Source organism: Convolutriloba macropyga, chromosome 14 (genome assembly GCF_964194025.1).
Source record: "Convolutriloba macropyga chromosome 14, txConMacr16.3, whole genome shotgun sequence".
Lineage (NCBI taxonomy): Eukaryota > Metazoa > Xenacoelomorpha > Acoela > Convolutidae > Convolutriloba > Convolutriloba macropyga.
In genome coordinates, this window is record NC_134481.1 from 25568023 (window position 1) to 25588412 (window position 20390).

Consider the following 20390-nt stretch of genomic DNA (forward strand, 5'->3'; position numbering starts at 1 on the left):
TTTCAGTCTTTTGGGTCGGATTTTTTTTCTAAATGGTTTTCCCAATACATTCATAGTTCATTCTAGGCGTTTCTTTTGTTAGAATCAAATTTACATTTCTCTCTAGTGGTTTTTTGTTCTCGCTAGCGGCATTTTGATTTTCCGTTTCTTTTTTTGTTTTTTATCTGATTTTGAAATAGTATTAGCAATTCACTCTTAGTCCGTTTTAGGTCTAGTTTGTTGTATAGTCAATGAAAATTCTTTGAGTTGTACTACAGGACTTGTAATGCTATGTTTTTTTGTTTCGTCGTCTGACGCTCTTTTTCGTTTTACATTTGTGCACACAGCAAAGCTGAAGAAGTTAAATTTTCTGAATGACTTCTTCCTCTCACTAACGGCGTTGGCGCGCGTGACGTCATTTCTCACTCTCTTTAGTAAAAGTTTTTTTTTGCGTGATCAGATTTTGATCACAAATGACTTATCTAGTTCGTTGTATAGTCAATGAAAATTCTTTGAATTTTACGTCAGGACTTGTCCTGCTTTGCGTTTTATTTCCTCGTCAAGATTTTTGTTACGACCATATGGCGTCACAACCACTTCAAATCTGATTTTGTTCATTCGTTCATGCAATTTCAACTGAATTGCGTGCATGACGTCATTTTTCACTCTTATTGGATGAAGGTTTTTTTTGTCTTACGCGTGATTAAGTTTTTGGTCACACGTGACTTACCTCACTCTCAAAAATGACTTCCTCACTTTAAAATTGACTCTACTTTAATTCAGGAAGATAAGGTCAAGCGAATTTTTGTCACTCTATTTGAAGCTTATTTGAGAGCACCTAATAGAAGCAGCAATAAGTTATAAAGATTCCTAATCAAAATATAACATCTCAGCATTTAATAATTTTTTGTTCTATTTTAACATTTTTCTGAGACTGCAGATCTACCAAGCTAGTGCGGCTATTTTTTGGTAATCTGTCATCTATGTTCTAGTAATTTTGCGACTATTGTCTCGGTAGAGTGACTTATTGAGTTAGTTACCTTAATACTCATTCGCGTTGTTTATATTACTCGCGATTCAACATGAACCAATTATACTCATTTTTTGATCTCATAATGCGATTACAGGTTATTGTCCATTGGTTTTTTGCTCATTCCATATATCTAATTTTTCTGTATCTTCTTCCTTTGGCTTTGCAAATTTGGGTGAGTTAATTATGTATTCTTAATTAATCTCAATTACGTATTCAAGAATTTGCAAATTCGTGGTTGATTTTTTGGGCTTTTTGGTATCTGTGGAATTGGATCACAGTGTGTGGAAGCACAGTATTTTTTATTAAAAACTAACCTTCAATCCATCTGTTGGACAAGCGAAGTAAATTATCCAATGTTCCTAGTGAGTCTGCCACTCCTATTGCAGCTAAGAACACATTGGATGACTGCTCGTATATTCGTAGCAGGCTCACAGCTGTCAAAATCCCTAGCACTGACAGAACTAAAGCGACCCAATTTATAACAATCGATGCTTTGCGACATCCTGAGGCGTGATCCACTAGAAACTCCTCCAATAGATTGCTGCTCGACTCCTCGGCTTCACTACTTACGTTCAAAATATCAACCATTTTATTTCAAAATAACTTAAATAGCGGTGTCATCTGCCCGATGTTAGTTTCGCGAGGTTTAAAAAAATGAGGGATAAGTTGTACTGAAGGCTATGAGTCTATTGAAATTATGCATTCAACGATTTTCAAAACTTAAGATATTGTCAAAAACTGGTTCCGGGGAGCTCAATCGGTCAATAAAATGCAGTTGATAAGATAATGGAAAGCTCTTTGTTTGAAAGTTCTTTTATTACTGTTTCAGAGGACTTGACAATAATCTCAAATGGTAATTTGTGATTCAATTTAATTTAATTCAATTTGATGTTTTTGTCATGTTAGTAGTTTGCCTCGACAATTTATGCATCTTGATAATTTGATATCCGCTGCTAAAAGCCTTGCGGTCGTGTTCGCAAGTAAAATAACACATCACGATTTAAAATGTTAACTTTATTAATCGAGTCACCTCAATATTTTATTTGCGTATTTACATCAGCCTATAATTTTCTGAAAATCTTTCAACAGAATGTGATCGCAAAATAGTCCTTAGATTTTTTGGTTGTTCGGGATTTTTTTGCGCTTCATTAGCTTTGATATTAGTGATAGTACGACCAGACATGCACGTTTTTTTAAAACTTTGTTAGCAAAGTACTGGAAACACTTTAGCGGACTTTTTAAATAATTTATTCTCGTCTGAAAACAGAAGTTAGTTTTTGTTTACTATTTTATCTATTTCATTGCTCTCATAATTTTTAAGTACATTTACCGTGTTTCTAAAGCCGTCCACTGTCCGTTGCAAAATTGAGTTTAAAATAATGCTCGAGAATGGTTTGTGAGAACGGACTTAACTGTCGTGAATACTTCCGTTGTTTCAGAAAAGGAAAATGATGTTTTTCAGAGTGACTTCCAAGTAGATTTTCGATCTTTCTTTTTGGCAGAAGCAAGCACTTGTATAATAATAAAAAATTTCTTCAGTGAATGATATCTGAAGAGGATAGTCAGTGAGCACCGTCTTAGACTTATAAAAATTTCACTTTACAGATATCAAATAGTACGGTCGAAAATGAGTTTTTATTTTGTTTTGTAAATGGAGCAATTACTGGAGGTTGGAGGAGACTGATATAGTCAGAAAAAAGGCTAAGGGTTGGGATTTGAGGATTGACGAGGGTCAACTAATTTTGATCACCCGGAGTCCACTCATTCCTGGTAGCGTTTGTCAATCAAGTACATTAGTTTCTTGTTCATCTAAACTTAATAAAGTTTTTGTTTCTAAATTCTGGAGTTTGTACTACCACTTGTCTTCTGTTTTGTTTCTTAATTGGATTGAGCATGTTGATCAGAACAGACATAATTAATTTTAAATTTTGCTGCAATGCTCTAATAAAAATTTGAAAATGTCTGAAAGTCATGCGATATTTTTGCACTTATGCTGGGTTTTGACTCGAGTTAGCATTTCCTCAAGTTGTTAATTTCAAAATGGATGCAGTTGTATTTACTTTAATTTAGAAATGGTCTAAAATTAGAAAACGAGAAATACAATTGCGTCAAATAAAGTTTCATAACTCGATTTTTAAATCAACTGAATGTCTCTATTTTAGGTCCACTCGCAATTCAGTTTTGCTTCGTTTTACGCACTTTTCAGAGTTGTATTTGCGCTCTCAGTTGCTATGAAAAGGGTAGAAATTATAGGGATGGGAGCGCGGATCTCCCAATGTTTTGTGAGTTTATCTAGTCAATTTTTATGTAGCCCATTTTAGCGTGTAGTATGTAGCGTATATTCAAATAACTTGAGAGCGCTTTCATTAAAAAATGGTTATTAGTATCTTGAAATTTTGAACCATATTAGCAACTCCTATAAAGCAATTTAATTGGTGATTTTTTTGGCAAGATTTTTTGTGATGAACGCTCAGTTCAAATCAGCTTTTGTAGATTCACGCTGTTTTTAGATTGAGTTTTGTGACATCATTTTTCACTCTTATTAGGATTAATGTTCTCATGACTTTGTGGTTCTTCAAAGTGATGTCTTTATTATTCAGAGCAGTGTTGGGAGAATGAAACTGTTAGAGCAGTGTTTGGAGAATAAAATTGTAATGCGAATTTCAAAAACACCTAGAAAACTTTCCTGAGACCAAAATAAGCGAAATAAGCAGTGTTTTTAATTGTTCTCAAACGAAGTTGCAATTGTGTACATTTTACGCAGTTTTTTTCACTTGAGGTTTTTGCGCTTCTGTTCTGAAACATTCTTTCAATTGGCTTTTGCACGCTTGACCTCTGAATTTTTGCGTGATCTCAATTGCTTTCATTCCGAAGAAAGTTTGCTAACAGAAAGGCGATTTTTAGCTTTGAAGTTGCAAACAATATAGCTTAGTAGATAAGCTGTCAGACTGTTATCCCGAAGTTGAGGGTTCACGTATTGAGGGTTGAGGGTTCACGTGTAGTTTGAACGTAATTCGTTCGGCGTTTGTTGGTTTATGTTTGCATAAAACCAAGGCGAAAATAGGGAACGTTCTATAAACTTCCACTCGACTCGTCGGTTAAATACTGCAATGGGGAGCTGCTGTCGGTTTAATACCGAAATGGCGCGCTGCTCTCGGGATATGCATTTTTTTTAATTCTAAAGGTTTGCATACAAAGCTGATTTATATACTTTTTTGCAAAAAAAAAACAGTTTTCATACTGTCTAGATAATTTTAAATTTTTGTTGAAGTTTTTGTGAAATTAAAATTTTTAAAAGTTGGTGGCTATCAAAATAACCATTGATTGTTTTTTCTTTAGAAAGTTAAACAAATTTTTAGATGCCCGATTTTTACTGCAGACAAGTAAATAAAAACTCCCAAATGAGATATCTTAAAAGTTAGAAGGTTGACAAAGAACAACCTATTGTAATTTGTGCAAAGCTTGACAAGACGCTCTAAGCTTTACAAGACGCTCTTCTTGTTCAAGGTATAATTGGCTGGAGAGATGAAGCCTTGAGGAACAAGAAATAACAAGAGAATGGGTAGTAAGAGCTTAAGACCTAGCACCTGGTGCAATAGGCTTGGGATCCCTAACAGAATATGAGCTGAGACTTTTGTCTGAGCTTAAACGCAAAAGAGACAATATAGTTTCAAACTGTTAAATGGGAAATGACCAATTTGAGGGGGAGTGTAGGTTGAGCGAGAACAACCTAGCGTAAAATATGCATGAGATGAACCTAACATAACTTGACGAGAAGCTCTACTTGTTCAACGTAAACTTGCTATCGAGATGAAGACTCTACAACAAGAAATAACACGAGAATGGGTGCTAAGCTACGCTCAATGAGAGCCTAAGACCAGTTGGTATAGCGCTTAGAAGATTAGGCTGTAGCGCTTATAGAATATGAGCCGCAGACCCTTCTCGTGAGCTTGAACGCAGAGACAAGATATTTAAGTAACTAGGAAATTGGAGATGAACAATTTAAGTGGGAGTGTTAGTTTGAGCGATAACAACCTAGTGTAACTTATGTATGAGACGAGCTGAAAATAGCTTGAGGAGAAACTGTACTTATTCGACGTATACTTGGCTAGAGAGATGAAGCCTCGATTAACAAGAAATAACAAGAGAATGAGTAAAAAGACGTCCAAGTTAGAAAGTTAAAGACCAATTTGTCCAGTGCTGAACTAGCTCCACAGTAGTTGTACCTGCTTAGACCCCCTAACACTAACTACTCTATTTGGCTTTTTTAGTATTGTCATGCATTCGCATTGCATTCTATATGCAACACATTGCTCTTAAAAAATGCTCATGGAGTATATAGTTTCTCCCTCGTTTCAGAACTTATTATTTGGTGCTCTCCTTTTTGTTTTTTTGAAAGTTCGCTTTACCTTTTGATCACGTTTTTCGTTTTACATAAGTAACGATTTTCCTGTTTGACTTCCGACTTACTTCACTCACTGCTTCAACTGAATGGATTTTAAATTCTTTCGAGCATTGAATTACACAATGTTGTGAATACGGTCAAAGTCAAAAGAGCAAAATCGAAAGAAACGGGATAAACATATAAAGCCCGGTCATTAAGTTAGTCATAGTGCATTAGAATATCAAAGTTCTTTAAAGCGATTGGTAGATGTTATTAGTTTTATGGTTAACAGCGTTCAGGTTAGAATCTGAATTTATGGTTATTTTAGATTCTTACCGAAATGCAGAATTTGCGCACCAAATAAGACACTTTGACACTTAGAAACATACTGTCAATTTCTTTCTCTTTAATTTTTTCCGTTTCCGTTTCAATCCCCATGTGCGTCAACGGCGACTATTTTCCGGCAATCTGCCGGCTATGTTTTGAATTTCGGTAAAGATTCCATTTTGCTTCAAATGTGTTCGGAAATTTCGCTATTTGACAAAGCGAGACGCACTTGGCGTGAAATGGCGCTAAAAGGCCTCGGTAAATCATTAATCAGGCATGGATAGAAAAAGTTTCTGTTGCTAATTGTTCATTCTAATTTATTCTATTTAATCATTAAAGCCCCAAATAAATAAAAAAAAATTAGATAGTAGATACTCCCGGATACATTATTTTTTAGGGTCTAGTTACCCCCTCCCCTCGCCCTTTACAATTTGCTTGATATCGAATTACAGAAGATTCGTCTTGAATAGCATATATAACGAGACTGTGTAGAGAATGCATATACTGCTTTAATGAAAAGATAGTGGAATTGCGTTCTACATAGAGGGTGACATTGGATGTAATTTTGCAGGTAGAGTGAAAGGTGTCAGAAGTTACAGTGAGCTGACTTCTTCTAAACAAAATCTCTACACGTCAGAGTCCTTGGACAATTATCCTTCAAACGGAGAATTGTTGGGACTAATACCTGGAAATCTCCCCCTTAACAGCATTTCATCCGAGAATAGCAGCCAGTACAACACACTCACTCTTAAAACTCCCTTAACAGAAGAACAAACTGAGATCAGACAGGCTTTACTTGCAGATTTTGATTCGATTTTTGGTGATTTGACTTCAGTCAGCGTTGATCGACCAACTTCTGAGGTACTTCTTGAATGTGAAGAAATGAGTGACCAGATTTTGAGTGCCGAAAATAATATTGTAAACCATTCAAGATTGGAAGGTGACCACTCGAGCCTCAATGTAAGGATCTCCGAAAATTCGGACGTCGACGAGCTTCCGAGAGAATCCAATGTCACAGATGATCAAGAGCAAGGAGCTAGTGAAATTGCCCTGAGTGGACTGTTCGATCTGAACAAGTTGCCCGAGACTATTCACGTGCTGGAGGGTGAGAATGGTGCCAGAGTGTATCTCGTGGGAACTGCCCACTTCAGTAAAGAGAGTCAAGAGGATGTCCGCAAGGTAACCAATCAATTTCATTTGCCCTTTTCACACATGACGTGAACGGTGAGTGTTTTTACGTATAAATGTTCTTACTGTTATCGGCCTATCTTGTTTTTTAATTGCTCTCAAACGAAGTTTGTAGCAATTATATTAGTCCTGTGGTTTTTTTTCTTAATGCGATTTTTCGCTGGACCGATTTTTCGTCTGACGCTTTCGACTTTTCGTTCTCAAAAACGGGATAAATAGGTAGCGCCCAGCGGGCATTAAGTGTCCTTAGAGCCTCTCAGCTCTGTTTCAGCTCAAACTGTTTTGGAGACTTATACTTATGGTGTGGAGGGCGGTTCTTAGAGGCTGAAGACTCCCCCATTGTTGACCCCCCTACTTTTGCCGCCAACCCCCCCCCCCCACCGCGCTGTTGCCCCCCCACTCCACTGTTGCCCACAATGGAATGTTTTTCAAAATTTTAATATCGGCAATTTTTAAAAATTTTTGCAATTTCAAGTTTTTAATCATTTTGAATGTTTATCATTTTTTTTCCGGCACCAGGTTCTTAGGGACCTGCTTCAATGCTTGCAGGTAAGCGGTCGCATTGTTTCTAGAGTTAATGCAATGCTTATAAATATTTTAATGATCCCAGCTTGACCATTTTTTTTTTGATAAAATTTAATTTTCAAATTTTCGGAAAACAGTATCATGTTCCAGGTTTATGGATCTTTGAGCCAGTGAAACTATTTAAGGCTTCAAATATGGATACTGGATACTCTCTCGAGACAATGAAGTGATTTTGAAGAAATTAATATTTTGAATTTCAGCAAGATTTTAAAATTTGCAATTGTTTTCAAAATGTTTGAATTTTTTTGTCCTTTTTTTTCAAGTCTTGCAGATGGGTTACTTGAGATAACTCAAGAGACACAAAATAGTGTTGAACATTTTCACTGTGAAATCTGGAAGCTTTTTTTAAATTTTGCAAGATTTTCGCAAATTTCTAAAATCAGCTTTTTACTTGATTTATTTACTAACAAGGCTAGAAATCTAAAAGTTGCCGAGTCGAATCAAGCTAAAGATGGCCTCACTAAACCGTTGCCAGCTACTGACGAAGCCAACCGCTCGCCGGTTGTTTGAAAGCAATTCGCCCGACGTTAGTCGATAATGTTTAAGTTTTGTCACAGGAAGTACTATTAGTTCAGGCGGCGTTTTGACCTAAAAAAGAAATTGATAATTGCTATTTGAACTATTTTTTCCAAGCGAGAGAAGTGTTTTTCTCATGATCTGGGTTAAATGATTGACTTTTTGACTTCAAATATTTTTTCGACTGAATGGTACATAGAGCAGCACCTTTTTGTCCATTTGGCTCGTTCTTTTTTGCTTAGTAGGTTGTCATAAAAAATAATTTTCAATTGTGGCTTCAGAAACCTCTACAATTCATTGCAAAGTATCTCTGAGCTCCATAATGCGTTGGAAGGGCAAAATTGTCTCAATTTCTCAATTTTTGTATTTATTTTTTGCTTTTATTTTAATTTCGATCTTTTTTTATTAAATTAACGTTTGCTTTTCTCTCTTTTAAGCGTGTGTATTTTTTTACTTACAAAACCATTTTTCTGATTTTGGTTTGATGTGCGAGAATAAGCCTTTATCGGAACCGCCAGGGGTTAATATTCCATTGTATTTGTAATTTTTGGGGTTAAGTGTTTGAAATTCATACAAAAATTTGCCTAATTGGTGAATTTTAAACAATAATTTGTTGTTTTCGGAAAAACATTTCAATGTTTCGAAGTTTTATTGTTTTATATTGACAGAATAATAGCTAAATAGTTTTTATTAAACATCCAGGGTCAAATAATGAAGTGCGTTTGTTCTACTTTAATTTTTCAATTTTCAAAGTTGTGAAAATTGCAGGCTTCTCGTTTCTGGTATTTTTTTACGATATGTGGTATCCATCATTTTTGGTTTTTTTGCCTATTCTTTGAGTTCTATGAAATTCACGGTTTCGCCCTTTTCTTAGATTTTTTGCTTTTGAATTCGTTTATTATTATACTATTCTGAGATTTCGCGGGGTTTAGTTTTACGTTATTTACGACTGCTATTTCTGAATGAAGGACTCTTATGCTTTTCCTATGACATCGCTTGGAGCTAACTATTAAAGGATTCCATTGCTTTTTAAATTTTTTTTGCTGATATGTCTTTTATATCGCAGAGTTGATGGCAAGTATCTGAACTCTGGAGACCGGCTATTTTCTGAAAATTCTAGCCTGGGAAAGTTTTTGAATTGATCAATTTTGAAAATTATTCATTTTAAAAGTTGCCGCTATTTTTCAACATTACCAGTTATTTTTCTAAAATTAAATAAAATAGAAGTCAAGATTGCAGCTATTTTCGTAACGGGGATTTGTTTTTTGCTCTAAGAATAAACTGTGCTTACCATTTCAGTATGCATTCTGGATGACATTGTAATTAGCATTATTTTACTGGCTGCAATTTGTTAAGGCTGAAATTTTCATTACGACATAGATTAAAGTTTTATCAAATGTTACTGAACTTTAGTGAGCCAAGAATGATTTTTTTCAGTATAAAAATATTTAATTTTCGTAAAATGGCGGTTTTTGTCTGGAAACTTTGAAAGCTTCAGTTCGCCTACCGCTGCCACTCAAAGCTTCCGAATTCACCAAATAAAAAGGTCTTTGCACCAAAATGCATCGTTTTTACACTGAAACAATCACGCGTCGCCTCACTAAAGTTTAAATAACTTGATAAAACTTTAATCGCTTTCCTAATGAAAACTTCAGCATTGACATGTGCAGCATGCATAAGAAAACCAGATACGATGTCATCCAGAAACTGTTTTTTTATTTGTTTGTCAATATCATATGTCACCACACTCAATTCCGCTTTTTATTTCATCTAATTTTCTCTAAATTGATTGCGTGACGTCATTTTCACTCCTGTTGGTGCAAGTTATGTTCATTGGTGTGATTAAGTTTTTTGGTCACAAGCGACTTGCCGCACTCTCGAAGATGACTTCAAAAAGATTTTTGTTAATTAAATTGAAGATCTATTCAAGTTAGTACATATCTCTCTAAATGAAAGTTATTCGAGGACACCTAATAGAAACAACACATAGGTTATGCATTTTCCGTGAAGAATGTCATAATAGCAGTTTCTCTCATCTTTGGTCTCATTTTTAATTGCTCGCAAAGAGCAGCAATTGTTTTAAACGCGTATGTCTTTTTACGACCGGAAGAGGAGTATTGAGATTCTACAAATTTTTTAAAGCTGAAGTCTTGCCTTGAAATTTCACTTTTGTTTTCGAACATTGGCTTCTGTTTTAGAACGCTGACTTCTATTTTCGAACATTGGACCTTATAAGTAGCTTTGTTTGTAATGTACCCCCAACTAGCTACCCATATTTCTCACTAAGAATGGATTTTTGTCTCACTATGTTGCTTTTATTTCTTTTTTCATATTTTTCATATTCTTGTTCTACATTCTATGCTATTCTACATTCTACCCGCTATATTTTTTGCAATTTTTTTCCTGACCGTTTTTTTAATTTTTCGAGTGACTTTTTAGGCCCTTGACTTTTGCGTGATCGAAAGTTCTCTCTTCAAACAGCTTAACTCAATTGGCAGCTATTTAATACTAAAAGTCAAATGATAAGTGCACCAAAACGGGTGCCATTTTATCACTTTAAATCTTAATAGTGCTATATATTAACCTCTAATGAGGTTATTTGAAGCCCTCTAGTGATTTTTTAGACTCAATCAGGCTACACCCCTCCCCTTGACTCAAGCAGGCTGCAATTGATTAGAATGAGAGCTGTCACTAGTCGTTCGAGAGCAATTCTTCCGACCTTAGTTCTTAGATGTTTTATTTATATTTTTGAGGCTGCAAGTCCACGAAGCTATCGCAGCTATTTTGTGGCAATATGCCAGCTATGTTCCTTTTTGGTTTTTTTGTGTTAATGGATTCTAGAAAGCCGTGCAAGTTTAAACAGTCTTGTTGAAAGAGTTTACCAATTAGGCTGACATGGATTTTTAGAATGGCAGGGAAGATACTTAATTGACTCAACGAGTTGATCCGGGGAGATAATGGTTTATCATTCTATCAATGTTTAATTGCTCGTGATCGAAGTTTGAAGCAATTATTGTAAAGTGTGTGTCTTTTAAGGTAAAGTTTTTCTTTGACTATTTTCTTGAACACTCTTTCGATTTTACTTCTCGCGACTTTTTTAAGCTTCACTTTTTGGATTTTTGGATTTATTATTTTACTTTTTGAACTTCTCTTTAACATTCAGAAGTTAAGTTTGTTGCTAAAATAAAACCGATTGTGATATGACCAAACATAGCCCGTGTAGCTTAGTGGAAAATGTCCGCGAATTTAATTGAGGAGGTTTCTCCCTAGTCAATTGTTTTGAATCAAAAGTTTCTCTAACTTATGCCCGCTACTAAATTGTTTGTCTCCCCAGTCGTTCGAGAGCAATTTGTCCGAGGTTGGTCGGTTTATGTTTGAATATTGCTAATTCTGTCAGGATTTTGCCTTATGAATGAAATCTTCTGCATTGTTCTTACAGATTTGACAAATTTTGGGCGATTTTTGAAAGGTAGTTCGTCGTCTTTTCTTTCAAACAAAGTGCTGCAAAACTTAAGTCAGTTCTAAATTGTTTTCTTTCTGAACAGATAATACGCTCGACTTCTCCTCGTGATGTGGTGGTGGAACTGTGTCCAGCTAGGAAGGATATAATGCTGCGGGAGGACCTCGAAATCCGCCTCTCCACCCCAAATCCACTCTCCTACCAGAATGTCAGACTCAGTATACAGAAGGTAAATTGCAGTACATTGGCCATTGATGACATCGTCATGGCTATGATTGAACACACCGGAGTTTGTTTTTAGTAATTAATAGCCGCGAAGCGAAATCGAGGCTATTATTGATCTCATCGTAATTTTTTTTTAAATTCGAGCAATTTGAATTGAGTTGGTACGCTGTCTTTTTTCACGATTCGGAGAGGAGTTGGATAAGTGTCCTTTAATCTATTTCATTGGAGTGAATTTTGAAGTAAGAAATGAAACGCGTGGAAAGTGTCTTGCAGTGGCTTGAGTGCAAAATTGAAGAGTGGATTGAAAACGGAGGATGGGATATTAGGCAAAAGCTCGATTAGGTGAGGCTAATTTTTGTAGCCATTAGAAAATATTATGCTAACATTTAGTGGAAATTAGGCGAAAGCCAAGTGAACGTAGACGGTACTTCGTACTTCAAAATCCACTTGACGCTATAAAGTACTCAATTGTCTCTAAACACTGTCAGTACATGAGAATAGCTGACAAAAACAGGCAAAGGCTTCATTAATATTGAGCAGTATTTCAGTTTAGTTAAGTTTTTCTTGGTTTTCCGCAGCCTTTCAATTATTTAGAATTTTTTTAAAAAATGTCATGTTCTCCACTCTTTCACTTATAACGGTTGCCAAAACTCTTATTCAGGATTTTTCTGAGGGTTGTAAAAATGATTTATTAGTTCAAAAAAATAGTATACTTCTCTTTAGTAACTTATTTTCTTGGAAAGACAATTATCAGGGATAGTTGCGTATCTGATAGAGTGAATTGGATTTTTAAGTACCGTCTGTGATTTCATTGGCTTTCGCCTAATCTCCACAAAATGTTAGTTGAAAATATTTGCCTATTGGCTATCAAAATTGGCTTCGCTTAATCGAGCTTTAGCGTAACATCCTACGCCCCGCGAAAAAAGTTTCTCTTTATTCATACCGATATTTCGAAAGGGCTGGAAATTGAGGCGAAATAAATTGTCTATAAGCGAGTTAAATTTTTGGACAATTTCTAGGCACGTGCGGCATCTGCTTCGGATTTAACTACTTTTTGATCGATGTTGGAATTGGCGTATAGTCTTAATTTCAAGCTCGGTTTGATAGTGTTTTTAATAGCCGCCCTCATCTTCTCAGCCGGCTATTATAGCGCTCCTATTTTTTTTACTTCATCGAATAAAAAAATGTTTCGCTTTACCTAATTTTGCCGCCTTTTCAACATTTTGCGTGAAATCTTTTTGACTTCTCTAGGCTAGTTTCTCTCTTCTCTCATTCTGCTAAAAGTGAATTTGAACATCAGTTGCTCAGCAAAGCAATTCAAAATGAACAGAGTCAGTATAAAAATTGAAATCAGAAATAGAAACGGGATAAACTCATAAAGCCCAATTTTAGATGACCGCTATTTGAACGTCGTTTCTATAAGTCTTACTTACCATCTCTAATGCTTATTGTTATTGATAGTAGCCCCTGTAGCCTCTCTCTAAGAAACAGAAGTATGTTCAACTACGAAATGCCATCAAAATAAATCGGACTTAAAAAAATGTTTTTGTACAAAAACCTTTTTTTTTCAATATCTTTTGTTATTGCAATCCCAATCATGCTTATTGGAATCAACGGCGGCTATTTTCCGGCAATCTGCCGGGTATGTTTTTTTTCTGGTAATTAATATGAGTTTTATGTTGAGTTTTCTAGGCACTTGCGGCGTCTTTTTTGGATTTAACTATATTTGGCCGAGGTTTGATTTATATATAGTCTTTTCTTCAGGCTCGGTTTAATAGTTTTTACTTTTTATATATAGTTAATATAAGTTAGTATAAGTTTTATGTGATTTAATATAAGTTTTATGTGATTTGGGGGGTTTTTGGGCTAATTTGCTCATGTTAGCGTTTTTTGGCCCTAGTTTTGTTTTTGAATTCATATGCAATTAAAGTGATGCTTATTTCTTAATGAAGTTTTTTAAAGAAGAGATTACAGTTTTAGTTTTGATATTTTGAATCATTTTTCTTCACTAAACTTGTTAAAAACTATGAAATATGACGGAAACTTTGTATCTCATCAATTTATTGCAGTTCATCAAAAGAAAAATGAAAAAGTATTTAGATTCAATTGGGCGTGCTGGTTTTTGAGGAAGGTTGCTTATCGGTCGTCTGCGGTGAGTTCAACATAAACCATCTAAAACATACGACTGTTACGGCTTGCCTTTTGTTCGTTGAGCATATTATTTCTGCTTTATTTGCAAGGAAAAGGTTTTTGGTTCTATTTGATCTTGTTTTCTGTAAAGACCTAATTGTTTTTATTTTTTATTTCAGTTATTTTTTGAAGCTATGTTCTTCAACGAAGTTCATAGCAATTATTGTAAACGTGTGTGTCTTTTTTGTGCAAAATTTTCGCTTGACAATTTTGACTTTTCGAGTGACTTTTACGCCCTTGACTTTTTGCGTTTCGCGTGATCTAAAATTGTCTCTCAATCACAATTTCAAGCGGCTTTACTCAATTGGCGACAATTTAATACCAAAAGTCTAATGAAATGTGCGCCGAAACTTGTGCTGTTTTTCACTTTAAATCTTAATAGTGGTATGTTAACCTCTAATGTGTTTATTTGAAGCCCACTATTGAACTTCTTAGTCCCATTTAGCCCCCCCCCCCCCCGACTGAAGCAGGCTGCAATTGATTAGAGCTCCCACTAGTCGTTCGAGAGCAATTCGTCCGACGTTTAGTCGGTTATGTTTATTATTTGACTTTCATCAGTTCTTGTTAAAGTGAGTGGCTGCAGTGAGTGCTTGTTCTCTGAAGGTATAGTTTGTTACTACTCTTTGAGTTGTTTCCGGAGTTCTTCCTGCAATGTTTTTAATTAATTTTACTGGGTTGAGTTTTAAAGCAGGAAATGAAACGCATTCAAAAATGGAGTTGTCTGGGTGCTAGACGTATTGTTAAAGCAGCTTTCATTTTTTATCGTAGTGGTTTTATACGATATATTTTTGCGTTATGTGGTAGTATTTTTAGGCTTGATTTGATAGTGGTTTGAAAGAATCTGGTAATTTATGCTATATTTTAGCTCATTTTGGCATTCTTCAACTGTTTTGCTGATTTTCAGGCCGTTTCTTTGCCTTTTCGACCTTTGATTTGTCTTTTTGTTTTTTTGGTGATTAACAAGACGCCTGTTGCATTAAGATAGTTCCCAATTGTTAACAGCTTTGTTTGAAAAATTAGTTATTTTGTTGCAACTTGTTAATTTCTTGGCTTTTTCATTTTTTTTTCGAAATTGGACAGGATTTTGAACCTTATTGCTTGCATATTTTTGCTTGAGCATTTTTTGGTCTTGGATTTTTAGAGAAAGATTTTTCTATGTGCACTTCTTTTTATCTAAGAGTATGATTGAATCTTACGAATAATACACTTCTACATGCCATTTTTTCAATTTTGCCACGTTCGACTTGTAGCACTTTTTTAATCTTCAAATTTATTTTACTTGGGAGTTCTGCGGTTTTGGGAGTTCTGAGTTCTTGGCCGATTTCCATGATGTTTTTTTTGCTTTTTATTGTTTAATGTGTTTCTGCCGTGTTTCGAATGGTTATAAGTAACAAACTTGATTCTCTAAAAATGGTTGGGATATAGCATCTTAGCCTTTTGTGGTCCAGATTTTGGTCCAGATCTTTGTAGAGATAATTGTTTCTTGACTTTGTTCTTCATTCCTTCTCCTTTCCTCTGTTTTCTCTGTATTATTTTTGTTTTTCTGTTGTCAATTTCAAGTCGTTCAAAGACTGAAAACTAACTGTATCGAAAAATCTTGCCAGTATATATTTTGGAGTCGGAACTTGTAAAGCAAATTATTTCGTTTTTGTCAGCTACTTATCCATTGTTAAATTTCCTTCAACTGTTTCGAACTGATTAGTATGATTTTGCAGACGGTCATTACGTTAGTGACCGTGGTCAATATTGGACTTCTTTTGCGAAATTCTTCAGAAAACTTTTTAGAGCTCTGTCACACTTTTTCTGACCTTTTATTTAATGAGAAGTCAAATTAGAGTAGGGAAATTAGGCATGTTGGAGTAGTAAAAAAAGTTTTGGGCGCTAATTTCTTTAAACTTCCTTGAAAATGAAGTGAGAAGTTGGCTTGGACAGTTTTTTTTAGATTTTAGAATTAAAATTTTTTAAGTGTGGCTATTTGACTTCTTTTTGCGCTGTTTTTTTCTCTAATTTTGTTAACTAAGGGTTCTAAATTTCATTCATGTGTTGTTTAATTGCTCTTGAACGCAGTTCATAGCAATTATTGTAAACGTGTGTGTCTTTTTTTTTATGCAAAATTTTCGCTTGACGGTTTTGACTTTTCGAGTGACTTTTACGCCCTTGACTTTTTGCATTTCGCGTGATCTAAAATTCTCTCTCAATCACAATTTCAAGCAGCTGAACTCAATTGGCGGCAATTTAATACTAAAAGTCAAATAAAAAGTGCGCCGAAACTGGTGTCATTTTTTTACTTTAAATCTTAATAGTGGTATATGTTAACCTCTAGTATGGTTATTTGAAGCCCACTATAGAACTTCTTAGTCCCATTTAGGCTACCCCTCCCCCCCCCCCCCCGATTGAAGCAGGCTGCAATTGATTAGAGCTCCCACTAGTCGTTCAAGAGCAATTCTTCCGACGTTTAGTTGGTTATGTTAATTACTTGAAGTTGTATTTATTTATTTCATCATGGGGTAATTAATAGTTTATAAGACTCAGACACTCACCGAAACTGTTTTGAGGAAACAATTTTATGGTGTGAGTGGCTTTTCTTGAAATTTGTGAGTGGCTATGTTTTCTTTGATTTATTTCACTCATTGTTTCACCTGAATGCAATTTTGAATTCGGTCAGCAGAATTTGCGCAAATATGTTCAACGGGATAAATGAACAATGTTTAAGACTAAGACAATGTTTAATGACTTGACTTAGTGCATTAAGACATCAGAGTTCGTTGGAGTCTACTGCCAACTTGTAGTGGTATAATGACCTTTCAATTTAGAGGCTGAATTCACCTTATCTGTCAAATCTAATGAAACTAAGAGACAAACTGGAACACTTTGCTATTTTGAAAAAATAGACTGTCGGTCAGTGGGGTCAACGGTGGCTATTTTTCAGGCAATTTGCCGGATAAATTATGACAGATGATCTTCAGTATTATTGAACAGTTGCAAGTTAAGCACATAAAATGCACATAATGATTACTGTGAAGCAGTAGGTGAGACGTGTTTGTTTTAGCATGGGAGTACAATGGTTGGGCTGTTGAACAGTCTGTTGCTGTTTGTGTCTCTCAAGATACAGCAGAAGACTGGCCTCACACCTGGAGGAGAATTCAGGGCAGCTTTTGAAGAGGTCAGTCACCAGTCCCTTTCAGTAATCATATGCAGTCGTTTCTTTTTGATGGTCCATGTAAATTCTGCGCTGATATTTTCTAATTGATTGAGTTTGACCATATAAAACAGCGTTTCTGGATTGAAGTTCGCTAATTTTGGAAAACGACGAGATTATTAACTGCTCTCAAACAAAGTTTTTAGCAACTACTTTAGTCCTGCTGGTCTTTCATGAATGTTTTAAAATACCAATTTTTGGTCTGATTAACAATTTTTTGACTTGGGGAAACAGTATAAACTGCTCAGCTAAGCAGCTCTCTAAGAAGCTTAGTGGGGTATTCACAGAAACTATGAGACACTTTTGACCCCCTTTTCATGCCCCCACCCACTGAAGATGGACTCGGTAAGTTTCGGCTATTGCCTACGAAAGCCAATTCCTCGCCAGTCGTTTGGAAGCAATTAGCCCGACGTTTGTTCGTTGGTTATGTCAGTATTTATGATTGTGTAATTTTGCCAAAACGATAGTGCTTTCTATAGTTATTGTTGTTGCGCTGGTGTGCCCGAAATGTGCATGAATCCTTTTCATGCTGTCGCCTTTGGAACGCGTATTCTTTCAAAATTTTTAAGCCAGTTGGAACCAAGTTCTAAGTAATATTTGAAGAACTACTTTTGCATGTCCGATTTCGCGAAGGCAGCGAAGTAAAGCCCAGATTAATCGAAGCCTGATAATGAGCTGTTGCCCCCCTCCACTGTTGCTCCTTCCCCCCCCCCCCCCCCTCGCACTCCCCTTGTCTCCACTTTTGGACGCCGGTCCAGCCCTACGAAACCCCCATCGCTCCCCCCGCCCGCCTTCCTTAGACCCCCACTCCGCTCGCCCCTCCTCTAATGCACGCACTATTGCTTGCTACCATGCATAAGCCACACAGAAGCCAACAGCTCGCCGATCGTTTCAGAGCAATGCTCCCGACGTTAGTCGGTTACGTTTCTAATTGTTATAGACCACCTATACAACTAAGCAAAACGCAACTTCACAAGCACCCATATCTTCTAAGAAAGCATATGCAAGCATTGAAATCATTGATTGCTCTCAAACGAAGCGTTGCAATCATATTACTCCTGCAGTCTTTCTCATAACAGCTGTTTTGCGTGACCGAATTGCCGTCTGACGCTTTTAACTTTTCGTCCTCAAAAACGGGATATGCAGGTAAAGCCCCAAGGCCTCTAAGTATGCGATTCACTGAAACGGTTTTGAGGAGATAACTTTATGGTGTGAAGGGCTCCTCCTCCTCCTCCTCCTCCTCCTCCTCCTCCTCCTCCTCCTCCTCCTCCTCCTCCTCCTCCTCCTCCTCCTCCTCCTCCTCCTCCTCCTCCTCCTCCTCCTCCTCCTCCTCCTCCTCCTCCTCCTCCTCCTCCTCCTCCTCCTCCTCCTCCTCCTCCTCCTCCTCCTCCTCCTCCTCCTCCTCCTCCTCCTCCTCCTCCTCCTCCTCCTCCTCCTCCTCCTCCTCCTCCTCCTCCTCCTCCTCCTCCTCCTCCTCCTCCTCCTCCTCCTCCTCCCCCTCCCCCCCCCTCCTCCTCCTCCCCCCTCCTCCTCCCCCCCTCCTCCTCCTCCTCCTCCTCCGCCGCCGCCGCCGCCGCCGCCGCCGCCGCCTCCTCCTCCTCCTCCTCCTCCTCCTCCTCCTCCTCCTCCTCCTCCTCCTCCTCCTCCTCCTCCTCCTCCTCCTCCTCCTCCTCCTCCTCCTCCTTCCTCCTCCTCCTCCTCCTCCTCCTCCTTCCTCTTCCTCCTCTTCCTCTTCTTCCTCCTCTTCCTCCTGTTCCTCCTCTTCTTCCTCCTCTTCCTCTTCTTCTCCTCACGGCTTAGACCCCCCATTTCGTGAACCCTCTCAACGCTTTATCCGCCTAATGTAAGTTGTAATGCTAGCATCACTTTTCATACTTTTTATTGCCGCCACTCCAAATCAGCTACAAGAGCCGTCAGACAGCAAGAAATAGCCTTTGAAACTGAAAAAACTTAGAATTTGTCAAAACTCAAAATTGGTCAAAACTGAAAATTTTTACAAGTTGGGAACGAAATTTTGTACACAGCGAAAACATTGAGAGAAACAATAAAAATTACAAAGTAGTGAGAACGGCATAAGATAAGACAAAACGGCAAATGGCGCAGTTGTCTGTTTGACTAGAGGAAGAGATATCGACTCTTCAGATTGAACTCAGTCTTGAAATTGAAAAAAGACAAGAATGTATCAACTATGCAGTAAAGCAAGTGGAAGTTCTCAAAGGTTCTAGGGCAAACAACGAAGTGTTGATAATTGACAAAAATGTATAAAACATCTGAAAAATCAGGGAAAACAATTGCAGAGCTTCAGAAAATCATTGACAAGGAGGTGAAGGAGTATGAGTTATTGAACTGTCCATTGTCAACTTCAGTACAGCTGGAAAAAAGTGGACAAAACTCTGTTCCCAGTGGATCAGTAGGCTACAAACATGTCCACAAAGGAACCACACTAGTGTCAAATGATGCAGCAACTTACTAGTGTAGAGAACTGAAGCGGGAGAAATCTCTAATTCCAGTAGCTCCAATTGTCAGTCATGGAGTAGTAGAAGAGCAACGTCTTCAAATTACTTGTTTCAAGGCAAGTCTTACAGAATCACGCAAGCGGTTAAGAACAGAGTCTGAGAGCAGTAGAGAGCTAGCGGTAGCTGACAAATCTGAACTTGCAAACTGAGTCAAACTAACGCCAGATCACAATCAGAGGAAATTTCAGTTCCAGAAAAGGAGAAATCATGAGATTTGGAAATTGTGTCCTTATCAGAAGCGCTGAACGAGCTACAGCAGCATTTTCTCTCGTTTGGCAAACAGAGACAGTAGTTTGAGACTCAGCTGTCACAAACAGTTGTTACCAACCAAAACAGGAAGCTGTTCAAAAGGAAACAGAAGCTTCTAGACTATATTACTGAAGCAATTAAGGAACTCGACGAACCTATGAAATGCTTTCAAGAACACATTGATTGTACACAGAACAAGTCTCACCCAGCAGAGAACACAATTGAGATGACCGAAGAGCAGATTTACTACCTACTCATCTCTGAAATGGCCGAAAAACACGATCTGGTTCATGAGACTCCTTGGGTTAACGAACCACAACTGCACTATGTTCATATACAGAAGAGAATCTCAGAGTGGAAGCGGTATGAAGTACCCCTTTGCCTAAAAGAACAGTTAAGAAACATTGAGGAGGAAACTGAAACATATTGTTCAAGCAAAACTCACCACAAGATTGATGAGAATGTCAAAGCAACAAACTACAATCAGAGGAAATTTGAGTTCCAGAAAAGGAGAAATCAGAAGATTTAGATTTGGCAAT

At 37.0% G+C, this 20390-nt stretch overlaps 2 protein-coding genes across 4 annotated transcripts in view; one reads left to right on the forward strand and one right to left on the reverse strand.

The window, feature by feature from the left end:
• LOC142352805 (uncharacterized) overlaps positions 1-2428 on the reverse strand; it is a 29740-nt gene extending 27312 nt beyond the window's left edge. For all 3 annotated transcript variants that reach the window (XM_075404940.1, XM_075404939.1, XM_075404938.1), the window contains exon 1: positions 1327-2428. In XM_075404940.1, the coding sequence (XP_075261055.1) occupies positions 1327-1600 (274 nt within the window). In that variant the 5' untranslated portion in view covers positions 1601-2428. The remainder of the gene's footprint in view (positions 1-1326) is intronic.
• LOC142353733 (uncharacterized) overlaps positions 1-20390 on the forward strand; it is a 79070-nt gene that overhangs the window by 32847 nt on the left and 25833 nt on the right. Inside the window, exons 4-6 of the mRNA XM_075406078.1 lie at positions 6295-6902; positions 11558-11701; positions 16937-17050. Coding sequence (XP_075262193.1) covers positions 6295-6902; positions 11558-11701; positions 16937-17050 — 866 coding nt within the window. The remainder of the gene's footprint in view (positions 1-6294; positions 6903-11557; positions 11702-16936; positions 17051-20390) is intronic.